Source organism: Macroventuria anomochaeta (genome assembly GCF_010093625.1).
Source record: "Macroventuria anomochaeta strain CBS 525.71 unplaced genomic scaffold BU25scaffold_6, whole genome shotgun sequence".
In the NCBI taxonomy this organism is placed as follows: domain Eukaryota; kingdom Fungi; phylum Ascomycota; class Dothideomycetes; order Pleosporales; family Didymellaceae; genus Macroventuria; species Macroventuria anomochaeta.
The window spans coordinates 416,968-435,343 of NW_022985367.1; the positions used below are offsets into that span (position 1 = coordinate 416,968).

General features: G+C 51.6%; 9 protein-coding genes across 9 annotated transcripts; 3 read left to right on the top strand and 6 right to left on the bottom strand.

The window, feature by feature from the left end:
- The first annotated feature begins 302 nt into the window (after window positions 1-302).
- Window positions 303-1,560, top strand: BU25DRAFT_361803 (succinate dehydrogenase iron-sulfur protein-like protein subunit). Its single transcript, XM_033703708.1, has 3 exons — window positions 303-402; window positions 465-1,015; window positions 1,069-1,560. Exons 1-3 carry the CDS (start codon window positions 357-359, stop codon window positions 1,390-1,392), a joined length of 921 nt encoding a protein of 306 aa, XP_033564906.1. The 5' UTR covers window positions 303-356; the 3' UTR covers window positions 1,393-1,560.
- Window positions 1,561-2,262: 702 nt separating this feature from the next.
- Window positions 2,263-3,052, bottom strand: BU25DRAFT_407997 (uncharacterized protein). Its single transcript, XM_033705697.1, has one exon. The coding sequence runs from the start codon at window positions 2,858-2,860 to the stop codon at window positions 2,300-2,302; it is 561 nt and encodes a 186-aa protein (XP_033564907.1). The 5' UTR covers window positions 2,861-3,052; the 3' UTR covers window positions 2,263-2,299.
- Window positions 3,053-4,563: 1,511 nt separating this feature from the next.
- BU25DRAFT_245854 (uncharacterized protein) lies at window positions 4,564-5,864 on the top strand. Its single transcript, XM_033701582.1, has one exon. It carries the CDS (start codon window positions 4,933-4,935, stop codon window positions 5,707-5,709), a length of 777 nt encoding a protein of 258 aa, XP_033564908.1. The 5' UTR covers window positions 4,564-4,932; the 3' UTR covers window positions 5,710-5,864.
- Window positions 5,865-6,569: 705 nt separating this feature from the next.
- BU25DRAFT_245867 (uncharacterized protein) lies at window positions 6,570-7,921 on the bottom strand. Its single transcript, XM_033701583.1, has 2 exons — window positions 6,712-7,921; window positions 6,570-6,573 (listed from the first exon to the last, which is right to left on the bottom strand). The coding sequence occupies exon 1, from the start codon at window positions 7,726-7,728 to the stop codon at window positions 6,844-6,846; it is 885 nt and encodes a 294-aa protein (XP_033564909.1). The 5' UTR covers window positions 7,729-7,921; the 3' UTR covers window positions 6,570-6,573; window positions 6,712-6,843.
- A 1,915-nt stretch (window positions 7,922-9,836) lies between these two features.
- On the bottom strand, window positions 9,837-11,283 carry BU25DRAFT_334942 (uncharacterized protein; the record flags this gene model as incomplete). Its single annotated transcript, XM_033702559.1, has 2 exons — window positions 9,837-10,814; window positions 10,867-11,283. The coding sequence occupies 2 exons, from the start codon at window positions 11,281-11,283 to the stop codon at window positions 9,837-9,839; spliced, it is 1,395 nt and encodes a 464-aa protein (XP_033564910.1).
- Window positions 11,284-12,798: 1,515 nt separating this feature from the next.
- On the bottom strand, window positions 12,799-13,947 carry BU25DRAFT_408000 (uncharacterized protein). The gene is made up of 3 exons (XM_033705698.1): window positions 13,293-13,947; window positions 12,985-13,242; window positions 12,799-12,936 (listed from the first exon to the last, which is right to left on the bottom strand). The coding sequence occupies exons 1-2, from the start codon at window positions 13,456-13,458 to the stop codon at window positions 12,995-12,997; spliced, it is 414 nt and encodes a 137-aa protein (XP_033564911.1). The 5' UTR covers window positions 13,459-13,947; the 3' UTR covers window positions 12,799-12,936; window positions 12,985-12,994.
- Window positions 13,948-15,205: 1,258 nt separating this feature from the next.
- BU25DRAFT_408003 (autophagy protein 5) lies at window positions 15,206-16,353 on the bottom strand. Its single transcript, XM_033705699.1, has 3 exons — window positions 16,170-16,353; window positions 15,494-16,121; window positions 15,206-15,438 (listed from the first exon to the last, which is right to left on the bottom strand). The coding sequence occupies exons 1-3, from the start codon at window positions 16,287-16,289 to the stop codon at window positions 15,245-15,247; spliced, it is 942 nt and encodes a 313-aa protein (XP_033564912.1). The 5' UTR covers window positions 16,290-16,353; the 3' UTR covers window positions 15,206-15,244.
- A 232-nt stretch (window positions 16,354-16,585) lies between these two features.
- BU25DRAFT_334438 (uncharacterized protein) lies at window positions 16,586-17,343 on the top strand (the record flags this gene model as incomplete). The annotated part of the gene is made up of 2 exons (XM_033702533.1): window positions 16,586-16,911; window positions 16,989-17,343. The coding sequence occupies 2 exons, from the start codon at window positions 16,586-16,588 to the stop codon at window positions 17,341-17,343; spliced, it is 681 nt and encodes a 226-aa protein (XP_033564913.1).
- Window positions 17,344-17,430: 87 nt separating this feature from the next.
- Window positions 17,431-18,174, bottom strand: BU25DRAFT_246100 (uncharacterized protein). The gene is made up of 3 exons (XM_033701585.1): window positions 17,851-18,174; window positions 17,746-17,798; window positions 17,431-17,692 (listed from the first exon to the last, which is right to left on the bottom strand). Exons 1-3 carry the CDS (start codon window positions 18,053-18,055, stop codon window positions 17,579-17,581), a joined length of 372 nt encoding a protein of 123 aa, XP_033564914.1. The 5' UTR covers window positions 18,056-18,174; the 3' UTR covers window positions 17,431-17,578.
- Window positions 18,175-18,376: the final 202 nt, after the last annotated feature.

Here is an 18,376-nt window from a genome sequence, read left to right on the forward strand (position 1 = left end):
CTTTGAGAGTGAAGGAGCAAGCACTGTTTCTCACGTGCTGCACAAGAGCTTCGTTCTTTCCTCAGCAATCTGAACCCTGAATCTTCTGGAAAATCAACTTGGACAAGCTGTGGTCTCGAAAGCACTCAAGATAGCCTATTCGAGTGTTGACGTTTTCGATTCTTAACGATCGTGGCAAGAAAAGTCGCCGGAAACAATATCCAGCCGGCTCTCCCCGAGGCTTTTCCAGCGTGCTCAGCAAATAGGCTAGATCTTATTGGCCACATCCTCGCCCGAGGTCCCTACCTTAACAACTTCGATGAACGCAACACACTGACACCAAGACATCCCGCACTCTCCACTCCACACAACCCACAATGGCCTGCACACGCACTTTCGCTCGTCTGGCTACGAGGCAGACAGGTAGGCGGACGCCATACACCAGCTATACGCGCCATTGAGCCCTGCTGACGACAAACACGCAGCCCTCCGACCGGCTGTCTTCTCGCGCGGTTTTGCCTCCGTCACCGACACAGCCGCCCGCGAGCCCATCTCGAAGATCGCTGAGAGCATCGTTCCAGACCCAGCCAGCAAGCCCATCCCCGAGAACAAGACATCGACAAAGCAGGAGCCCGAGCCCAGCCAGGATGCGAAGACAAAGACCTTTCACATCTACCGATGGAGCCCTGACGAGCCGTCATCGAAGCCCAAGATGCAGTCGTACACCCTCGACCTGAACAAGACTGGCCCCATGATGCTGGACGCACTCATCCGCATCAAGAACGAGGTCGACCCTACCCTTACATTCAGGAGGAGTTGTCGTGAGGGTATCTGCGGAAGCTGCGCCATGAACATCGACGGTGTCAACACCCTGGCCTGCTTGTGCCGTATCCCCACAGATACTACCAAGGAGTCTCGCATCTACCCGCTCCCTCACATGTACGTCGTCAAGGACCTCGTCCCTGACATGACGCTCTTCTACAAGCAATACCGCTCGGTCAAGCCTTACCTCCAGCGCTCTACCCCTTCGCCTGACGTAAGTATATACCAATTCTTACCAACAATCGAGCGTCTGCTAACATTGCTTAGGGCCGTGAATACCGCCAGACCAAGGAGGACCGCAAGAAGCTCGACGGTCTCTACGAATGCATTCTCTGCGCCTGCTGCTCGACATCCTGCCCGTCCTATTGGTGGAACCAGGAGGAGTACCTTGGACCCGCCGTTCTCCTTCAGTCGTATCGCTGGATCGCCGACTCGCGTGACGAGAAGAAGGCCGAGCGCCAGGACGCCCTCAACAACAGCATGAGCTTGTACCGATGCCACACCATTCTCAACTGCTCGAGGACATGCCCCAAGGGTCTGAACCCTGCGTTGGCGATTGCTGAGATTAAGAAGAGCATGGCTTTCACTTAAGCAGGATAATGATATGGGGTTTAAAGGGGTCAATAGAAAAGAGATGAGCGAAGATGAAGACAATTAGCATTTGTTGTATGCACGTATATCGACTTTCAAGTTGGTGTTTCTGAGTTAGGCCTGTATTTTTGGAGACATGTACGCGAACCAATACATTCACATTCTACCAATTTCCTGGCTCTTGGCAGCATTGTGGACATGCTTGGATATGGCAACTGTGCCCTATGCATCTCGCAGTTTCAAAATAAGAACGAAACATCCTCGGGAAAGTAATTCCTACTACACACTCTTGTAGCCAACGATTGACTACCTCCAGGGCTGCAATACCATCAGCATCCTCAATGCCTTACGATTGCGACACCGTTGTCAAATTGCATCACGCGACACTACGACCTTCTCATCCGCGCAGCCTATCTCAACCCAGACGACATCGAACGCCCACACCCTCAGGCTGGACCGACACCCAACTAGCCGTCGACCTTCTCCGCGCATTCAATCGCTCAGAACGAGTCATTGATCTCCTGCGCCGCCTACCCCAGATCCGCCCCCTCTCGCACTCGAACAGGTACGAAGTTTACATTGAAACCGTTGCGACTTCCTACCTCCGTGGCGTTGGCCTCCTTCAGAGACTGTCTGCAGACTCCTGCCAAGGGACAAGGTTGAGCGACTGGCTTCTGATGCCCGAAGATGTGGATTATCCGGCTGATTTCGTTTCGTTGACGAATGGGAGTGATGGGGTGTGGTGGATCATCGACACTGGAGAAGCTATGTACTCAGCCATCTGGGCATGTTTTGTCAGAAACGATGGAAGGAGTGTTGACGGGTCTAGGTATCATTTATCCCCCAGGGAACGGCGCTGATGAACAGCGATGCCCCGGAGGGCCAGCCTTGGCGTCAAGGCGCGAATCTATGCGATATTCAAGACTATTTTGATGATAGTGCTAGGCTCCGGCCAGTCTAATGCAGTTAAGGGCGGACCAGAAATTACAACGCCGGTACGAATCTCATCCTTGTCTTGAATACGACTAATGATTCCAACTCTGACGTATGTCTGTGTTTTTGCCTCAGTTGGGATGATAGCCAATCCAGTCCCAGGAAAGATCATGAGGGCTTCGCAGGAATCACAACGAGCTATATCGGAGAGGACAGAGGCTCGCCTCAAACTTTGGTCGTGGCAGCGAATCTTGCATGCTTTCCTTTCGCATCTCGGGGTATGCTCGATATCAATGATGGTTGTCAGCAGGCCTGTGACTCGCGCATAACCAGACTTCAGCTCTCCAAGAGGATTACTGCCTTTGGGGGCAAGGAAGTATTCTTCGAGTTTGGTGCACGCAGGTACATGCCACGAAGGCACCTGCCACGCAGAATTGTACAACACAATACCTTCATGTGCCGCGAACGACCATGTTGGTGCCCTCCAACTAGCAACCTTTCGGGGCATTTTCGGCATCGAGACACAGAAGTCCATGTCTGGGTGGTAGAAGCGCCACAAAAGACTCTGGAAAAAACAGCTCCGCCAGATTCTGTAAAGCAGACATCTCCTGTGAATCGTTGAAGAGCTGCGATGATTCCAGAGAGTGCAGGAAGCTTGTCTGACGGGTACGTTATATCGCGCGATGTGTATTCTTGAACCACATCAAACCACGCCGAACGGCCTTGCGGAATGGTACCGTTAGGAGGGTGACGCAGCATTGTGATCAAGAACTCGTCCTACTTGTACAAACTGTCCTTCCGCAAATATTCCTTCGCAGCATTCCCAGAACATTTCTCACTACGTGAAGTGTACTACACATCGTGCAAGAACTCTTTCTTGAAAACACCATGCGCGATTTATCATGGGCTCGCTCTAAGCCTGGTTAGTCTCTATGGATGCGATGGGAAGTCATTACTTGCTCTTTCATATCTGAGAGGAAATCTCTTGAAAAGGGTTGCTGGTGCTCCAGGGAACTCAGTGCTGTCATCGTGATTGTATTCGAAGTGCAACGTGAAAAACCCTTCATCGTCCAGAAATGTGATCATGGTTCGAGCCTCAAATATAGAAAGTCCTCATCACAATGGCTAGCGCGCGCTGCAGCCAGGGTCAGGAAGGCATTTGAGTACACATCAGCCATGTGAGCAGCTTCACAATGCCAGTCTGCCTCATCGTCCTGCACGATACATAGGCGGTCGACCCACATATAGCGCAGTCCAAGGTATTGCACCAAGAATGCTGCGTCTTGTAGGGTTTTTGGCAATTGTTCGAAATTGATCCCCTGCTGCATGTACGCGCCGTAATATGCCGTGGTTGTTATCATGGAAAGACTCCTGCCCCAGCAGTAGCTGAGCGCGACATACTGTCCCACATCTATCGCTTCCGTTTCAATCAGTCTGCACGACCCGCTCACGAACAGCTCGCGCCAGTTGCCTCCAGCAGAAATAGCATCCTGCCGCTCCGGCAGACTGCTCAGGTCGAGAAGTCGAGTTGGTATAACGTTCTTGCGGTCTCGTTCAAGGGAGCAGCCCTGGTGCTTGCTATCGCAACCCTCAAGCCAACAATCTAGCGATCCTAGAGCTGCAGGGTGAACTGGATCTAGTATTACGGCGAGTACCTTGAGATGCTGCGCCATATAACTATCTGAGCATGCGTATTCAGCCGTGTGATAACCTCCACGCTCACGGCTTCATACATGGAGTAGCGAGTAAGAATAGTCTCCCACCAACTGATTGGCCTTTCATTGCCTAAAATATATTGGCATGGCACCACTCCCCGCGTGCATATTCAGCCAAACGGTATCTCGACCACCATGTTGCATCTTGCTCTTGAAGTGATCGTTGGTCTGAGGCCATCGTAAGATTAGACAACAGAATGCGCACTCCGCAGCGCTAACCTGCAGACGTAGGATGCTCTTTCCATCCACGAAAGTCCCTCAGGAAAGACAGGTCGCTTGGGGAGAGACGTAGCATATTTCGAAATCGAATTGAGTTACACTTATCATAGAAAGACATAACTGACTGTTCTTACTGTTGAGGTATTCCAAAGAAGTATGAAAGGTGGACATGCGATGTTGTGACTGAAGAGGAAGGTGCGAAGATCTGTGCCACCTCCTCGAAGCGTTCCAGGCCTTCCCCGCCCCCAGACTCCGACAACGCACTCAGGGTCCAACGTGTTGATTGGTCTCTACAACCGGCTGTCACCTGTCCATCTCGTTAGACACCCCCAAGACGGTTTGGAGTGTTGGCCTAACCCTCTATGAAGGATGCCGTGACTTGTGTGGCGCGCGGCAACATGCTCGTCCCGAGCAAAACCCCTCTCGGCACGAGTTGTAGCGATGGCTGAAGGAACGACGGGCGGCCGGATGAAATGTCGGGTGACAAGACGGGTCGTACATATATCGACGGCAGAGTCGCAGGGCTTGTACCTTAGGATTTGTCTGTTGTGAGCATTGAGTGTTGGTACCTTTACATATTGAAGCACAGCATCAACGACCGGCCCAAAGCAGTACCTTCATTAACATCAACAACAAGTAATCTCCCCTTACGACCCAAATCCCCAACTCAACAATGCCGATATCCTTCCTCGACCTCCCCCGCGAACTCCGCGACCAAATCTATGACGCTCTATGGGTATCCACACCCAAAATCTCCCTCCTAGACCACCCCTCCATGGGCCGCATCATCACCTGCTATAAATCCCTCCTTACCCCTGAAGCCGCTCTCCCGCTATGGCTCCTCACCTCCAAGCAAATCCTCTCAGAAGCAACCGAACAAATGATTCGGCACGGAACCTGGACCGTCCGACTACGCAGCGAATACGACGAGCAACGTGCTGGCAAGGTCTTGTCACCAGTCCTGGCGAGGCGATTGACGGTAACGCTCACACATCCGCTCGAAGGCCCGAGGCCGCGGTGGCCGCACGTCATTCAGGAAGCAACCCTTCGGCCGTCGAAAGAGAACGTCGAGTGTCTAGCTCGCGTGATGTCTCAAGTCTCTTCCACGAACAACGCGCGAGACGTCCGCCTAGTCCTCGAGCTCGTGCGAGAAGAGCCAAATGCACGGATCGACCTGTCACCATTGGAGGTTGCGAGCTGCTTGAAGCCTGGTCTGCAGAAATTGGAAGTTGTGGTTTTGAGGGAGCAGATTTACCGGACGTATAGCGCAGCGTTTGTTGAGACCATCGGTGCGGAGGTTAAGAGGGTGGGAAACAAGGTTATGGGAAGTGATGAGGATCCAAGCATCGGTGGGTTCTTCCAAGACAGAGGGTTTGTGTACGCGTTCAAGAAGCCAGGAGAGATGGAGCTGTGCCGGGTCGACTCAGCGGTTGGTGGAGTAGGATGCTGAGGCATGCCGATAAGATGGCAAATAATGGAATAACGTGAGTGCAGCTGTAGATGATGGGTTATGTTAGATCTTGAACATGCGAGATCTGGCGTCAATCATAGCATAGTAGTCCTACGTCAGTTCAACTGGTGGGTGTAAGAGTTGTGCTGATCTGCTCTGCTTGCAGGATCCACGACCGTATTCTTATACAATGCCAACTGCTGATATAGCATGTTATCTACATTCGTCCATTAGCTCGAAGTAGATTGGTCTGCGGTACTGAAACGCTGGATATGAGACCGCAGCGCGGGTGAATGTAGATAACGAAAGGATGTACATGCGTGGATGCACATCACAATTCGTCGTGTCACACCACAGCCAGGGTATTGAGACGAACAAGTGCAGCGATTGTGTAGTTTTGTTGCGTACAGTTGTATTAATAGTTTTCTTTACACGCTTTGAGTGTATTATCGAAGAACCCACATGCTATCACCCTTCTTTACAGGTGCAACCCTGTGCGTCGAGATACAGATTTGTAGGAGGGAACAAAGGTCATCCTCATTGTTCACAGTCCCATGAAACGCCAGCCTTGACAAGAGCCTCCCATGGCTTCCAGCAATTTGATACCTCCCTCATACTCCATCGAGCTCCCGGCGAGGGCTTGTGGACACCTCCTGACAACACTGTTGAGAGTAAAGGATACAAGACCTGGACAGTATTCCAAACCAAAACATACAGTGAGTAAGAAAGCTAACGCCGGTAAATCTGACAAGGAAATCTGACCTTGCCTCCCATGAGCGAAAGGTACTATAGCGACACGTATCATAACTTTGACAAACGCCGATTGAGCTCAGGCATCGAAATCCAAGTTTAGCGAAAAGTGTGCTGAGAAGATAAATGAGCATCCGCTCAGTAGCCGTCGCGTCTCCCCATCCTCGAAACCTCGAGCAATGGCTTGTTCCAAAACATGACGTGGCATAAATATGCAATCCGATCGGAAACGCTAGTGAATGCGGGTCGTACATCTTCGTGATAGTCTTGTAGACAGACTTGCTTTGTATATGGTTCTGCGGATTTCAGCCATTGCAATCTGCGTGGTAGGCGCGGCTGATTTTCAATATACCGCAGATGATGTTATTGGCAACTCTAGGCAGCCTAATCCATGTAGAAGTCACCCTTCAGGATTCGCTCCTGCATAGCGTCAGGCTGCTTGGGCTGCTTCGGCATCTCGCGGATGGGAGGCTCCATGACGGCAACGCTCTTCGCACGTTGGTGGGATGGGACGCTCAGCATCGGAGGTGGGCCCGAGATAGAGCCACGCTCGGCCCGGGAGCGGAGGTTCTCCGCGAAGTTGTAGCCTTCGCCTGTGGATGACCATGTCAGCGAGTTTTCATACTCGGGATAGTCTTCGACATTCTCTGCGATAGTATGCGGCCAAACAGAGGATATAGATATAGAACGCCTCGAGGAGTGACTAGGAGGCGATGAAGAGTGTAGGAAGGGTGCTGAAGTGGGCAGAGAATTCGACAATGAAGACAGACCTCGTCCTCGACCACCAGTCGGGGGAGAGGCTTTATGGGTGGAAGGTCTACCATTTGGGTTTCCAACACTACCACTACCCTGCCTAACATCCCGCAGTGCTCGTGCACCGAAGCTGAGCCGTCGTGCGAAGGGGGTAGCTGGGTTGCTGCCAGGAGCAGATGCTGTAGGGGCGTAGTCTTCCTCGAAGGGACTTTCATCTACTGAGCCAGAATTCACGCTAGACAGGCTCTCGGTTCGTGTGCGGGGGTTGGTGAGGAAAGGTGATGTCTGACCCGGTGATGCCGACAGACCAATAGTTGTGAGCGAAAGGCGTCGCTGCTGAGCATTCACAGCAGCTGTGGTGATAGGGCCCGACATTCCTGGTCGGCTGCCCTGCTGTCCCGAGTAGCTGCCTGATCGGCCGAATAGATCCTGGAATGTCTGTCCAGTGATCGAGGCACGTCGGCGGTCCGTAGGGCCCGGAGAAGCATGTGGTGGTGAGTTGCTGCCAGAAGACATGGTGTCGGCGGGAGTTTCGGATTGGTCGTGTTGTTAACTTTTTTCAATGTAGCAGGCAATGGCCTCAAGATTCGTCGTGTGTGCGTAGCAAGGTGGTTGGTTGCAGTGTGCGTCAGGAGAAGCAGGGGAGGGCGAGAAGATGGTTGATGTATTGGCGCTCCGACACAGGGTCCTCGCACGGACAGCAAGTGCAGTACGTCAGTGGGGTGGGGTGGCGTGACAAGCGAGCTCAGTTTTAGAGAGAGGTACGATAGCAACAGCGTGGTGTGACAGGTGACTGATAGTGGAGAACAAGGAGGTGCATGGAGACAGAGGCAAGGACGAGTGATGGACGGAGCTGTAATATAGCAGCCGCAGTGGTGAGTAGAGAAGGCGCGACGGGGGGATTTAGGTGCTAGTCACGTTACAGGTATAGCGCATTTTCCCCGCAATCCGACCTAGGAACAAAGCGCTTGATGTGGATAGCATCGTTGTCGTGGGCCAACCAGGTGACGGCCAGCTCAAGACCAGCCGTGCTCCTCGCAGGAAGGTTGGTCGAGCTGTGCCAACCTCATGCACCATGATCAGCGTGGAGCCCTCCATCTCTGCTCAAGCCTTGGTGCTAACGACTTGGATGCATATTTGGTGCCTCGCGTATCCACCCACATGCGAATTGACCAGGATGTCCGACTGCATAAAGCATCTTGATTATGAATATCTTATCCATCACCTCGTCCTCAGGAGATGCCTGTGCTGTTGCCAGCTTGACATGATACGAGTGTTCTGCATGCATCCTCCTGCGGAAGTCCAGTTGCCACGATTACAGCTATGTGACATGTCCTTGCTGTGGAACCCGCGGCACTGTTTCATCCAAGTAACGACATTGCGGGGCTGACTAACAGCAAGTGCAAGATGTAAACCAAGAGCGAGATAAGCGACCCGTTCCAGCAAGCTCTATGGAGTTGGATGCATTGGATGCAGGTCTGGATGCGCGTTTCGGCTGGCAGACTGCTGGCTTCACCGCTGGAATGAGAGCATTTGGACGAAGTGATGATATGAAGGGTTCCGAACGTCGTTGATCTACACTCTCGGGGGGCGAAGGCACTCTGCATCGTCTGTTTAGCGGCAACTCCAGCCGGCCATTTGCGCAGACGAATGACCGAGTTGCTGTACGACGTGTGACAGTTGCTGCCCTAATTGGCTCTCCGGGCCTTCAGTACAATCTTTGTTGTGGATGATCGGCAGCACCGACATTCACTCCGACATTTATTTGCACTCTAATGTGCTTATCTTGCCCGTCGATTGAGAATGAAAAGGACACGAAGTACCTGCGGTCTGAAAGTTGCACCCGGCTCCACTGTCGTACTCGGCCGTACCTCAATGATCTTACTGCACGGCTGCGCAGCTGTCGGCCACATCCCAGAGCCCTGGAACTTTACAATCTGAATATTGGCAGCGCTTATTGTACATATGCGGGGGCGAGGTATCCGCTGAACGTCTTACGACTCGCGTGCACTGCATGTTGAGTTGTTACGCGGATCTTGCAATTTGAGTGGGTCATCGCCGCATGCGGCATGTTGTAAGGCTTATCAGAGCCCAGACTGCTGGACTTCACGTGAGCATGAGACGCTAGTCGTATGAGCAGGAAAATAAAAGGTGGTTTGTGTAATGTATGTACAATGAATGTCAGAAGTGAAGGAAGAAGAAGAAACTGCATTGGAAACTTCGTCAAAAATTGGAGTTCGGAGAAGTAGAGCTGTCGTCTCGAAGAAGCGGTGAGGCAAAAGTATAAAAGGAACTCAATAGTATGCAAATGCACGATGAAAGAGAGTACGAAGAGAATAAAGGGTATCAAAGAGAGTCTAGAAGTGAAACGGAATAGTCAAAATCTAGGTATCGAGGGAAAGTATAGAGCGACAAAGGCTGTCGAAGAAGATGCTAGAAGAATGAGATTGAGAAGGAGCGAAGCCTTGGAAAATGAGAAGGAGTGGAAGAAATACAAGAACACTAACAACGCCAAACGCTGTAAGACAAAATGTAAGCAATACCCTACGTGTATCAGTCATGGAAAACTGATGTTGTGAAGTGAAAGAAGGAAAAACGGAAAGAACTATCTTGCGCATCGTCTTTCAGGAAGCGGGTCTCTTGAGCTGGCCACCGCGGAGCTCTGAAGCAGCCCTCTTGCGATTGTCGTGCACGACCTGACGGAACGCGTTCAGGTAATCGATAGGTGCGTCATGCTGAACGAGCTTTGTTTCGATGCCCTGTAAGGTCGCCCAGTGATTGCGGATGACATCTTCGTGGGGCAGCGAATGGAGTGCGTTGAGCACAAAAAATGAGGTGCCGGTTGTTGGCTTGCCTATGAGGGCGTAGTACAGGTTGTTCTCACTCGGGCTACCAGGTCGCATACCCCATGTGATGCTCTCGTAAGCATCGACATTGCGATCCGTGACAAGGTCGAGAATCCGAACTAATGCTGCAGCTGCCCGGATTGCGATGTTCTTGAAGTCAGGATCATCCTCAACTTGTTGCTCAATGAAGTCGTTGATAGCCTTTACCAGACCTCTGAGCTTTTTCGCAGTGGTTGGCAGGTCAAATCGCAGTGCATATACAGAAGCATATGTAGGACCATGCGTGATGTACTCGTCCAAGGCACTGAACGTCTGAGTAATACGATTCTCGATCTTCTCGAAAAACACACGACTCTGGAAGTTGGGATCGATGATGTCGCGCATTTGCAGGAAAAGTCCAGGATCCCTAGTTGCGTACTGAGTGAACAAAGCAGCAAGCTCTTGATACTTCTTCGAGCGTTCAGATGTAAGAGGCGACTCCGGACACTTGAATTCCTCTGGCAATGCTTCCTGGGGTTCAAAGACCGAGAGCATACTGATAACTGTTTCTTTGATGTCGTCTTCGTCTTCGGGTACATCCTCGTCCTCATAGACCCAGTCCAGATCGTCAGCGACATCTTCTAGGCCTTTTCTACGTAGCACATCTGCTGGCTTTACGTGCTGGAAAGTTGATCCATCTGTAGAGAGTTGTAAGGGCTGGTCTTTGACGACGTCTGGGACGGTGGAGATAACATGATCACCAACCCAATAGATGTGCTAGGTGACCGTTAGTTATGTATTAGAGGGTGTAAGGAACGGATGAATGTACCTTGCAAGCAACACCGTTCTCATTAGCTCCACATGAACATCGAGGCCTGCGAAGCTTTCCACCCATCGCGACTTCGACATCGTCGTTGATGTAGAAGTACTGTGTCTGGATGCTTGGGTCTTCGTCGTCGACGTTAGTTGTACAATACTTCATTCGGATTCCACTGTCTTGTAGTCCTCGCTTGACCCTTCGACGTTGATTGGTATCGAATGAGGAGACATTGTAGCTCAGATTGTTCGTGGATATGACCAGAGAAGGGGTAGGTGATACTGGCGAGACTGGTTCGACGGAAGGCAGAGGTGAGTCTTGATCAAGATGCTGAGGTGGAGTTCCCTTCCTTGATGCCTTGGCGGCCCCAGCTCGAGTAGTCACCATGGCCTCCTCGAGAGAAAGCTGTGAGAATTGCTCCACTGACATGAAGACTGAACAAGCTGTGGTGCTACATCTTGCTCAAAGTACATCGAGAAGATATATATCGATCAACCTCGCGTGTCCTGCGCCTCGAAGCTAACAAATTCTCCGAGTAATGTGTGGTTGTTGTTCATTTTGTCGTGGGCGCTTAAGAAGTTGGCCTTCTGTGCCGTGGAGCGTTGAGGCGTGTGGACCGGTTGTGGCTGTTCAGAGCAGAATTGTAAGAGACAATGATAATTCGGGACGCCGCAAGACTACATGACCAACTGCAAACAGACAGCGAGCCTTGAAAGGCCAATAGCTGCAGTGCCGTATATCTTCTTATTCCTGAGCTGCATCAAACTTGCCGTCAGCAACATCGTGTTCCTAGCACACATGTTGTGAAGAGTGTGATTTCTGATAATTTGCTGCCATTTGCGCACCAATCAACGAAGACCGCACATCACCTCCAAGCCATTTTGGCCACATACGGCGCTATTAGGGGCCAATTGCACTCTATAGCTTTCCGTATACGGGCAATTTTAGTCCTTTGCCGCCGTGCCCTGGTCATAGATATGCCGCTAATATGCTCTGTCCAGCCATTGCGGGGGAGGGTTCGTGCGCGCTGCAATGCAGGAAGCATTTCACGTCACTGCAGCCGCATCAAAGCTCGTGATCGATGCCGCGCATCTCGGAATAGAGGCGCGTAGGCGCCGTCAATTCACGCAAACGGGGCTCGGAGTCAGATACGATTGCGGCTGTTGAGTCGCGATGGTGAAGATTGATGTTGGAACGCAGGTGATGTGGAGGGCCGTGAAGAGTTTGGTCCGCTCAACCTTCTGGGGCTGTCCCTGCACCTGCCAGTTGTTCCACGCTGTAACACGTTTTCTCCAAAAATTGCGAGGCTGATTAGCTGAAAGGATCGAAAGCCTCCGGTACGAGCTTCTGATAGATTCGGGAATTGTTGTGTTCTGTCATCCAGAGACACCGCCATCATCGTTGAAAATGCCTTGGGCCAACTTTTAGCGACCAGCATAAGCAACCACACTCCGCTTCAGCCCCAAATCAGGGCTGAAGCGGCACGGAACTCGGACACGAAAATAAAGCAAGAGGTCAAGTTTCAGGTCGCTTGTTTGACAAATAGTGCATTGCATAGTTTGTTTGTGCGTCTAAATCGGAGCATTGCACCGCGCTCTTGCCTTGACGGCATGCAACAACACAGCGCGGCAGAGTGTGCCTCCTTTCCACATATCCTGCAGCGAAGGAAGAGAGCCGGGCACTTGGGAATACCGAACCGGTGCTTTGGAGGTAGACAGGCAGAATTACCCATGTTGATCATCGAATAATTGACATTGACCACTAAGAAAAAGGATATAGCCGCTGAAAAGCAAGAAGGCACAGAAACAAACGGGTGTCAAACCCTTTCCATCCTAGCGGACTGCTACAACTCTGCGGCTATGCTCTCAGAGCAGTCAGACAACCAAGCCCCTCGGCTGCAACAGACGGATGTGCGTAGTATTCATGGTGCGCGGCGTTGTAGTATGAAGACACCTCGCGACTGTAACCGAGCACAGCTCGACTCATGGTTCGTATCGTTCGGAGAAGCGCTGTGGGAATGTCCCATAAGGTCCCCACGCTGCGTGGCCCCGGGCGAAACGATCGGTAAGGCGAAGTCCCAATCTGAGGTCATGTTAGTCGTACGCACACCGAAGGAAAGCACAGACTCACGCTGGGTTTCTCACCTGCTACTCCCTCCCGCTCGCATAGCGTAGACAGAGTTCTCTTGTGAGCTTTGTTGGGAGCTTCGCTCCTTATCCTGCCCTACTACTACGACATGCTTGAAGGATAACCCTCCCCAGGGAAGACCCGAGAGTGTGTGATGGTCTTCAAGTTGGGCTGCTTCTGGAGGCGTGTAGGAACTTGCTGCCTGTCGACGATTCTCTGCCTCGCGTTCTGCGTCCTCTCTCTGTTCTCTCGCTTTGGCTCCTGTACCGTATCAGTGACCTGTTGTCCTACATCTGGAAGAGAACACTCACTGAATCTTTGTTGGGCCAGCTTATTCTGGATCTTCCGTCGCTCCACAGGATCCGTTACCTCTGACCATTCTGGGGACCGCGTTTCTGACGAAGATGTATTGGAGGCCCAATGCCCGCCTGCTGAAGACCGGGATTGCTGTCCTTCACCGGGTTGTCCGTACATCATACTGTCTAAGCGATGCAAATGCTAAGCCAACACAAGAAAGTATTGTTCAGAAGATAGACAAATAGGCGTTGTTTCTCTGCTCTACTCTGCTCGAAGTTCGTGGTTCGGCTAGACGACTATGGAAACGAAAGTGCAACATCGAAGTGTGTCTCATAGCTTGGTGGCGATCTGGCGTCCGGCCAATTCTGGCAAGAAGAGTATTGATATAAGAGTGTTTCCCTCTAGCTGTGGGTCGTTGTAGCCTGCGGAATGGCTGTGCGAATATGAAGGTGATGCTCGGAGCTGTGAAGTAGTTGAAAATAGGCACGCACGCATGTCCTAAGAAAGGTAAGAGGTCAAGACCAAATAACAGAAGGTTATGTATACTCTGAAACATAGTTTGAAGTCCGTCCATCGAAGAAGAACGAAAGACTGGTGTCGGACGTTGAACGAAATTAGGGTTGATGTCCTGGGTTAAGCCTTAACGATGTACGGGTACACCGCAGCGGGGCCAGGCAATTGGTAGTCATGTCGATCTTACATCGGAGGGACTAGGTCGCGAAAGGATCATGGCGGAACACCCTACTTGGGCTCCGACACATGGCCTTCAGCCTCTTGCCATGACATCCCCACTGACTGACTCTGACGAATGCAGAATGCATGGAGCCTTGTGTAGTCGGCCCTCCCGTGATGTGGAGTATGGGCCGCACCTATGACGTCTTTGAGATAGTTGGTGCTGACCGGCAAGGGTGACGGTTCAGTCGTTACCTCCGCAGCCCTGCACGGCGGACCGTTCAGCCACTGTGAAACGCGAAACATCTTTAGGTTCAACAACTGATTGGTGTGTCAGTGATCGAGGTAACGCCATGCAGCTCCCGGTGAGTGAGATTGAAGGCACCCGTGGAAGTACCTGCATGGGTCGCTACCATGGGACTGGTATGGTCGTCGGTAAGGCCGGTCGCAGCCTTATCGCAGGGCTGAATTGGTTGCCAATCGTCCCTCAAACCTAGTGCAAGCCATGGGCAACCGTTTGATCTAGCCTAGAGCAGCGGGAGACAATGCTTCAGCCTCCGGATCAGATTGTCTTGATGCGAGTCTTTGCCCTAATCTTACACATTGAGCTGAAAGGAGCTCGGCATAACGAATAATAGAGCGTATGACACTTGCTGTATAAACACAATTGCTCCAGCCTCTCACCACCACGTGAAGCTTGCTGCTTGTTTCCTGCACAATGGGCGGCTCGTTAGATTGATGCCCTACGTGATGGTAGCCCATGTGAGCGCAGACAATGCGCCGAATGGGTATCAAGTGCGAAACTCCCTATACTTAGCCGGAGCGCGAATTTACACGGTGATGTAAGAGCGGAGATGGCTGATAATCCCCAGTGAGCGATTAAGACGGCCTGTGTCGTCGCGGCACGATGGTGAGCAGGAGGGTGGAATGATGCAGGTGAGGAAGTTGCGGTCTCGGGGACGGCGCGATGCTCAATTAGGACACTGGTTCATTGTATTCGCCAATCAAGGAGCTAGGCTCGTGCTCAGCCACCATAAATAAGTGCGGAATGCTTTCGGCGTGACCGCTCATCGACATTCCCATGTCCTAACGCTCGACATCATTGTTGGCAAGGGGGTTCACATGTATGTATGGAGATCTTCAGTAGAGTCGCATTCCCTTCCCGAGGCATGCGTCGACTCTCTTTGTCCGTGCAGCGTAGAGAGAGGCCCGAAAACCCTTTCGCAATAGATGACACTACTGTGAGATCACGGGGTTCGCATTATTAGCCCTATGTAGCTTACAAGCATCAACCCTACGCCATCATCACCACAGCAATGTGAAGCCAGCCATCCAGGTACGCAGTTGCGCGCACTAGGTCCTCGACATTAGCACTCAGAGGCAGGACTGCACCATGCAGAACTGCCTGTGCTAGGAGGGGACTGCGTCTGCTGGGGAACAGTGTTGGAAGGATTTGATTCAATGCTGTGCCAATAGTTTGTGGTTGTCCTGATGTGTTGTCAGCTTGACCGTCTGCTGCCTACTCACCGCACCGCGCACTTACGAGGCGAGAGATTTGGCGTCACTAGACTCTGTACAACCCTTAAGCTGCCGGGACTGGTTCCCTTCTGCTCGCTGCTATTCGCAGCATGTGGAAGGTAGATCCGCACTGGCAGGTGTCGTAATGCGGCACCTTGAGGGTTCAGCAGCTTCTGATTAATAGGGTTATAGAGCGAGAAGTCATGTTGCTTGACTGCAATCCAGAGCTGTGTGCTGTCCTTTTCACTTAGAAACATGACAGTCTTTCCAGTTCCGGTGCGTAAGTAGTCGGCTTCCTTGACACTGTTTCTGAAGAGGTCGTGCATGACTTTGTCTTCGATGTCAAGCCGGACGAGCTGCTCTGTAGGATAATCGGAAAAGTGGACTGTAAGCTTCCACGGTAGGTGGCGGTGCTCGTCTTCTGGCTTTTCGGGTTTGTGAGTTGGCGATGATGGGTCTGATGGATACGCTGGCTCTGCTCCAGAGTAGAGATCGTACAGCAAACCGAGAGGGTAATGCCACTTTAATGGTACACCTTCGTACGATAGCCACAGATCTGCTGGAGAAATATCAGGATAGATCAGATTTGGTGAAAAGAAGGCGTGTAGTCTGTGGATGAGTAAACCGAGATATGAAAGTCTTGGGAATTGGATCTGCAAATCATTATTAGGTTGATTTCAACTCAGAGACGATGCTCTCACCATGTATGGATCAGACTCATCGTAGGTTCTGCAATCTCCATTGTGCAACCGCACTTCTAGAGGTATACTACCATTCCAAACGCTTTCCCGCAGTCTGCTCGTGACGTCTCTCGAAGTCATCAACGAAGATGTAAGGCGGACTTGGATAGACTAAGTTGATTGTGGGGTAGGCGGCGTTACGAATAGCGCGGGGAGCAGAGTGTAAGGGATCTCGGCTGCAGCCAACCATAACAAAGCAAAAGCTACCTCGTCAGCTTGCGCGTCTTTCGTTCCTCACGCGTCTCTGCAACAATCAGCACCTTCGCCATGTGACATCCTGCAGGACTATTGTTCCTTCCTGTTTCACCCTCAATTCAATTCACGGCAATGTACGCACGTAAATGGTCGATCTCCTCCTCTTCCCTCAACCGCGCGCCATGAGTGCACGACTCAGTCGCAAACGATCGCGCCTTGCAACAGACTCGGACGACGACGAAGCACAGCAGCCTTCACCGGCACTCTCTTCACTCAGCGACACTCTCAAGAGATCAAAAACCCAATGCGAACTCGACGAGCTGGATATCATCGAGCCAAAAGATGCATGGATTATTGACGTGGGCGCCATTCTAGCCAATACAACGCTTGCTGCACCACCAGGCAGTGGACTCAAGCCTCACAATAACTGGCACAGATACAAGAAGGGAGAGTCTGTTATAGTACTCTGTGTACAGGGAAACCTGCAACTGCACTATAACCTGCTATGGTACGTGTTATAAAGCTCCTAAAGTCTGCTTCGATGTAACTCGATGTAATACCAGATCGAATTTTAACTAGCTACAGCTCTGCTTTAGATGACCTCTACGCCATCGCGCCCTCGCTACAAGCCCTCGTCCTCTGCCACGATCCTTCCACGCACAAGCCTTCTACCACTGCGCCTTTCTCGCTGCCTTTGATCTCAGCTGTTGACCCACCGAACAACCACTTTGTCCGACTAGGGTTATTGCACCCTCTCGGTGGAGGGAAGTTTCCCTTAGATGCGCTCGCGGTCGTCGACAAGAATGGCCGTCGACGACTTGTGCTACCGTTTGGCTGGGGTGCTGGGAAGCACGCAGACACGCCTGCTGGTCGAAGCATACAGAACAGGATGATGATGTTGCTGAAGCATTGTATTGAGACATTGGAGAAAGAGAAATAAAATGTATGGAGTAACTGCAAACAAAGAGCACGTCAAGAGGAACATGGAGAGCTTACGATACCCAACGCGACGCAGGAATGGTGGCATACAACACGCACTTACTGCGGGAATCACAATTGGCACAATGGAAAGGTTGAGAATGATTATTTGTCAGTTGGTGACGATCATAATCATAACTTCATGACCATGAAGGCTGCTTCATGTTGTAGAGGTGTCGAGCTTGAAAACCCAATCACTAACCGAGCCTGGTCTCCTTATCCTTGATAGGGATATCTGAGCCAGTGGCGCTCTTGTACTGGCCTCGAATGAAGTCGGAGATCTGCTCGTCCTTGGCTTGCTCCACAGCGGACTGTAACTGCATTAGCATATGCACAACGTTCGTTGGGTAAGGTGACGACATACCTCGTTGTCTTGAGGACCTTGTCCAAGGAACTTCTCCTGCACGAGGTCGACGCCTGCAATGTGTAAGTACCTGAGCAGTTGTAGCACGCGATCATGTGAGCTTACCCTTGTCAAGGTAGTCCTCGTTCTTCTCGCTCTCGCGACCACCCCCGGCAGCTGAGTTGAGCTTGTCGCCAATGCCGCTGAGGAAGCCGCCGCTGCTCTGCTGCTGCTGTCCTCCAGCAGAGCCAGATGACTGAATCTGCTCGTTCGAGGTCTGACCCTGGCTCTGGTTGTTGTTGCCGCCGGTGAACTTTTTGACGTAATCCATTGTTGTTGGTTTGTTGTTGGTTGGTTGGTTAATTGAAGTGTAGTGGTTGAAGAGTGTATGCAGGTTCAGGTAGGTAAAGGCAGACTTTATATGGGAACAAGCTGTTGCAAAGCTCAAGCTTGGTAGGCTGCGTAGGGGAGCAAACAGGATCTAAGCGGTCTTGGTAGCAGTAGTGCGAATGATGCGCTGCAGGATAATGCGTACCTGACGTGCTAGCAACACCGAGGAAAGCGCTACGTCATAGGTGGGCAGACCCCTGCCAATGCCACGCTCGGCGACCCCGCATTAGATTGGAAAAAGCAGTCGCGACTTGACGCGTGC